The sequence below is a fragment of the Amphiura filiformis genome, chromosome 7 (assembly GCF_039555335.1).
Source record: "Amphiura filiformis chromosome 7, Afil_fr2py, whole genome shotgun sequence".
Classification (NCBI taxonomy): domain Eukaryota; kingdom Metazoa; phylum Echinodermata; class Ophiuroidea; order Amphilepidida; family Amphiuridae; genus Amphiura; species Amphiura filiformis.
Genome location: NC_092634.1, coordinates 53256097 through 53262153, shown reverse-complemented (window position 1 = coordinate 53262153; position 6057 = coordinate 53256097). Strand labels below are relative to the sequence as shown.

Sequence of the window (6057 nt, the reverse complement as noted above, 5' to 3'; positions counted from 1 at the left end):
AGAACATTTCTGTGTTTGCTGGGTGCAAATATTTTAACATAATGTTATTTAAGTGTTGACGAAATATTTGGCCAAAAATGTTTGCAAAAATAGTTTACAATGACATTTCGAAAACATTTTAAAAATATTGTTGCAGTGTGTTTTCATACAAAACGTTTTAAAACGATTTCATGACCTTTATATAACCCGACATTTTAATGTTATTAAAACGTTTTTACCTAAACCAAAACCCAAAATATAACTCATTCAAAACGTTTTAAAAACGATTTTGTGTTTGCTGGGTTAACAAGACCCAGGAACAAGTGTCCATGTGATGGACCCTGCATATCGGGTGTAGGTCCTAAATGCCAAAAGCCGAGAATAAATATGCACAATATCAGGTGTTTCTCTATTCAAATCTTGCAAAATTTTAACGCGTACGTTTTCAATATTTTGTACGCTTTGGAGTTTGGGACTTTGGATTTGAAGGGGTCCACAAAGTGCCTAAACGCGTAAATACGCGTGTTTTGTGCGTTAAAGTAAACCCTGTTTTGATTGAGCAAACTTCAATCAAAACAAAAATTGTCATTTGGCGTAATAAACCATGGGTTTTGTTGAAAGGAGTTTCATTGTGTGCGGAGCCATGTGTGTTGTGCCATCAGGCAGACACCTGTTATACATCCATGCCCTGTGTGGAGTCACGTGCCAATCACAGTCAGCGGTTCTGAGGGAGTTGGCTGTTCTCTCCGAAATTTTTGCCGGGAAATTTCAAAAGCTGTTTCGATACCAACCAAAGAGGTCAGGGAAACTTGTAAAAACCCACCCACCACTCCCTTTATGAAAAATATGAGGATGGCATTGTTTCTTTTGTCAATATATGAATCAAAATGGAGATAATTGCTGCATTTGGGCAAGCCAATGGGAATGTTTTCTCATACTTAATATGTAATGTCCATTCCAAATTAGGTTGTTTGGAAATTGAATTGGGTTGTCCTAATTCCAGACATGGTTAATTGTTTTATATCATCAAATTCGGTACGACTGATGTAGCTGTATTAATTGGATATTCATTACTTAAATAAGTAGTTGTTAGGTCATAGACAAAGTATGCTGTTTCATGAATGGGACAGGTATCAGATGTTGTAGCTCTCTGATACATTTGAATGCATATCTACTTACAAGTAAGAATCTCAGGTGATATAGCTGTGATCAACTGTGTAAAAGAGAAGAAGTAAAAGATTCGGATGGTAAAGATCCAGCACCGGCAATAGTTGTATTTGGTCTACCTATTGCGTCCATAGGCCAATTCATTCAAATTCATTCAAATTGTCATTTGGTATTTTGAAAATGAACAATTTGGCAAAAAAACACCAAAAAAAACAAGAAAACAGCAGTATTGACAAAGTGGAGACCCCATTCAAATGCATGTAGGCCCTATCTAATTTATATGCTATCAGTATATCAATTGTAGATTCATGTAAATGCCTAATATTCCGTCTTAAATGCACGGCTTAAAAATCCCCTACCTACCACTAGTAGGCAATTTTAGCACATTTATGGCAATGTCAAAGATACCATAATCTGATTTTTGATGATTTCTACGATCGTTCGGATGAGCAAATCACTGAATGGGCCTTTAAGGTGTTATTATGTTATTATCAACGGTTATCTTGGTACGAAAAACGAGTAACACAAGAATTGGAACATCTTTCAGTGCCTGTCAGTGATTTACCTGACCAAAACCAAATCAGCATATTTTGCAATCGTGAAAACATAACCAGTTATGTTTACAAAGCTTCAAAACGACTACGTTATCATTATAATCTAAGTAAACGCGGAACACCTTCATTCAAGCAGTGAAACCTTTATCATTGAAACATTTTATCATCTTCAAAATCATACAAACATACTGAAGCTTACTGGCGTCTAATGTCCGCAAGCGTTGTCATGGTTACAAAGAAAACAGAATTCTTTGACATTGAACTTGTCTCAATGCATTAGAAATATACAACGGACGATGCGTGTTATGCCATAGACTATGTGAAGTCAATGTGAAGAAGAAGAATATTCGGAAACTTTTTTAATTGCCGCAGACATGTTTATTAAATGCCTCATAGTTTTACTAAATATTTATTCCTGATGGTCTTGGCCGATTGTGATTTCTGGCCCTCGATTTATGTGTACCTGGGAGTCTATCGCAAAATTCTTGGAAATGTAAGATAACACCTTGAATGACGTCTAAATTTAACACATCAGTCATTCTGACTTGGCATTTTAAATATACATAACTGAGCTGAGCAGCTTCGTTTAAATCACGTTTTTAGTATCTTTTATAATACTTGTTCTAAATACATGAACGAGATACCAGACTGACAAGGGTGCATCAATATAGCACAAGGGGTAGAGGGGCAGGACTATAATTTTCAAGTTCCCAGGATCAAGTCCTTTAGTTTGTTGTTTTTCGTCTTAGTGCTTTGTTTTTGTTTATTCTATTTTGGTGTTTATTACCAGTCTTTTTTCTGTACTATAGAGACCCCTTTGAAAATAATTTTTAAAGCTTAAATGGCTATCCTTGACATGGTGTTATGGATTGAGCGCAAGAAGACCGTAAGTCCACTCATCAACATGTATACACTAAAGTTACTTCTTAGGGTTTTATCATGTTTAATACACGTTCCAGGGTGAAAACATTATGAAAGGTTGTGAAAGATTTGGTTTGGCCCCTGAACATGACAGTATAAAACATTATCAAACTATACGAAACTATACTCAACTTTAGTCTATACATGTTGAGGGGCCAAGTGGACTTACGGTCTTCTTGCGCTCAGGTCTTCAAGTGCAATATAATGTTTGTAATGTATATCCATTTCAAATATGCTGAATCAAATCAAATCAAATCAAATCAAAGTTATATAGTAGCGTTTTTGAAGCTCTTGGCTACAATAGTCATACAAATAATGTTTTAGCATCATCGAAGCCTCCTGTGATCTGATGTTTGAACGTCTGGCGTTTTGGTGTCATAATGGATTCACGTGCTTGTCGTTATATTACAACATTTTTTACTGAGTATTTCAAAAATATTATTATTTTTTTATATTCTCAATACACGTCATAATACCGAAATATTGCGATGGTGGGTGTTTTTTTTTTTTTGGGGGGGGCAGGGGGGCAGAGTGCCCCCCTGACAAAAAATGAAAGAAAAAGTGCCACTCTGACAAAAAAAATGAAAGAGAAAATCAGGAGGGCAAAGGAAAAGAAAAAGGGCAGGGAGCCCTTTTCTAGCAAAATTCAGGGCCAAAATAGCCCTTTTTTAGCCGGGTAATGGGCGAAAATAGTATAAAATACCATTTTTTGGCGCTACGCGCGCACATCATCGCAATAAGGCCCTTTTTGGGAAGCTCGAAGACATAGTACAGTCTCTATGTATTGTATGATGCAACTGCAATTTTTTTCGTCTGTGCCCCACAAATTTAATTTTGCCCCCCCCCCCCCGGACCAAGAAAGCGGGCTACGCCCCTAGTTAAATTCATGATGTATTTGTAAAGAAACTACAAATTTTATATACAATATTAAATAATTCTGAGCACTACGATAGTTGGTCATCTCCCAGTGGCGTAGCGAAGAGTCGAAGGAGGAGCTTCCCCTGCGTAACATCTTGTCTCCTGTGTACTTCAATAGCGTATTTAATTAACACAATAAATAAAATGTTCGAGATATCATACCATATCAAATTATTTTAAATCACTTTCAATTTATCAACAAAACGAATAGAAAATATTTAATTTATCATATTGTATAAGTCGCGGTAAAAAATAATTGTGTCGCGTGTACGGTTTCATTATTATCAATTACATTAATTAATAACTGTTGAACACCCCAGGATTTCCATCCTCAAACTACAGTGTCTTTCTGATGATTGGCCGATAAGGGTCTTTGTATTCAACCATATACACTTCTGCGGCATCACCTGGATCGTATTTGTAGTGATAGCCTGGTCAAATTGTATCGACACCATTGTACTGCTGTCTGTATTGGCTTGGAACACCTGCAACAAAAATGTAAACAGAAATACATTTAAGATATGCGATTACCATCCAGGCGTAAATCTTGTGACGTAATTAGTATGTAAATTACAATGCTCGACTGATTTCAAGTTGATATTTTTGGTCGAAGCAGCCAAAAAAAGTAGTTCACGGCATCTTGCGAATGGTAGTGAGCTTTAGCAAAAATTGCATTGCTCAATTCATACCGAGCGTGTAGAAGAATTCAAATATCGCAGATATACTTTTGTAGGTCCTGTGGTTCTTAAGTTATGTTGTAAAGAGGGCTGAACAAACAACACTTTTGTAAAACGTACATAACTCATTAACAACAATAAATTAAGCAAGTTTTCAAAGTATATGATTTGTAAAATGAACTTTTGCAAAACAACAAAGTGTTATTTTTCAATAATATATTGATTCAGATAATGGCTGCTTCGACCAACAATACCTCGTATACCCTTAATGGCGTAACTATATGGCAGATCAATGACATGTATACAGTAAGTTGTGAACGGGACTATTACAATGTCCTTTGCAAGTAGTGCAGTGGTAAACATCTTGCCTCTCTCCCCTACCCCTCCCATGACGGCCGCCAGATTTTGAGTCCTTCTTTTACATAATTTTTGACTGACAAATTTTGCCACATTTTCCTTCCTTGCCACACTCTGAACAAACCTGGCTGCCCTACTGTTTTGTCAGGCCAATTAATAAAGTACACGTTGAAATATAGTTGAATACATGCCCAAACCTCTACAAAGTCTACCGAGCATGCCTGTACTAAGAATTCAGTCATTGGTCCCATTCTTAAACAGTTCTTTTTGCTTCGACACATAATTGTTACGGTCGCCTCTTACCTTTCGAAGTGAACGCAATGAACACATTTATTAGCATTACGTTAGGGAGCCTTAAACAATTTGTCACATTTACCAACGTTATTAGCTGGAAAGGGGCCAATAACCACACTCTAACCAAAATGTGGTTCTGCTTCTAGCATGACAACCTGTTACTAACTGTCAATATTTTCTTGACAGCTATTTGAGGCAAAGGTCATTTTGTTGAAGCTGGATTTTTATCTCATTACTAATTCCTCCACTAGAATTATATATCTGCATTTGCTGCATCACACATATACAAACTTAAAGGGGACGTGAACTCTAAGCTTTTACCTTAGCTGATTTGCCAGTCACATCTTTGATAAATTCCATCTCTGATGCATTCACACTTAAGTGTTGATACTGAACCATGTAAGATTTCACACATGAGCTTTTATCATTGTATCCTCCACTTCCTTGACTCACGAGCCCGGTGATGACATGAACTCCATCTAGATGAACTCTGATCCACGGATTTTCATCGCTGAATAATGGTCGCCAGTAGGAACTATGATGGAGTCTTGCGTTGCGGGCAGCAAAGTATTTTATCGCACCATTACTCCGGGTGATAGATCCCTCACTTGAAGCAGTTATTTGTGTATCAGTCAATGTGCCATTCTCCAAGCCAAGCGCCTCAGGGGATGAACAAACTACAGGTGAAAAACAAGCAATTACTGCAGAGTATCTTCTCTTCCACATTTAGATACTGACATTTGTGATGCGATCAAACCAAATCAGTCGGAACTCGGCCATAAAAATTTTTTAGTTTCCTATAGGGTAGTAAAAAGCATTTACAAAGCTGGATTTTGCAGAAAACCCCATTGAAATTTAACAACCAGTTCCAAAGATATGAGCAATTTAAGAGTTTCCAAAACAAGAGGAAACAAAAGGAAAACCTCTCTTTGTTTGGCTATATCTCAAAATCAATATTTCCGAGTTCCGACTGATTTGGCTTGATCGCATCACATTTAGAGTAAAAAACTGAAAAAGTTCCAAGAATTGTTATTGGACATAGTCATATCGGTCTGACAATCTAATATGAAGCTAGGTGTACCTGTTTGCAGAATAAGTCTATCACCGGGACTTTTGACATTTGAGCGTTATGTTATCTTCTTTGCTATTTAGTAACTCTTTAATTTCTGAAATGTTGTATTTATCTAAGA

At 36.7% G+C, this 6057-nt stretch overlaps 1 protein-coding gene across 1 annotated transcript; it reads right to left on the bottom strand.

Annotated features, from left to right (window-relative positions):
• Positions 1 to 3812: 3812 nt before the first annotated feature.
• On the bottom strand, positions 3813 to 5593 carry LOC140157944 (lactadherin-like). The gene is made up of 2 exons (XM_072181191.1): positions 5189 to 5593; positions 3813 to 4024 (listed from the first exon to the last, which is right to left on the bottom strand). Exons 1-2 carry the CDS (start codon positions 5591 to 5593, stop codon positions 3833 to 3835), a joined length of 597 nt encoding a protein of 198 aa, XP_072037292.1. The 3' UTR covers positions 3813 to 3832.
• Between the last annotated feature and the right edge of the window lie 464 nt (positions 5594 to 6057).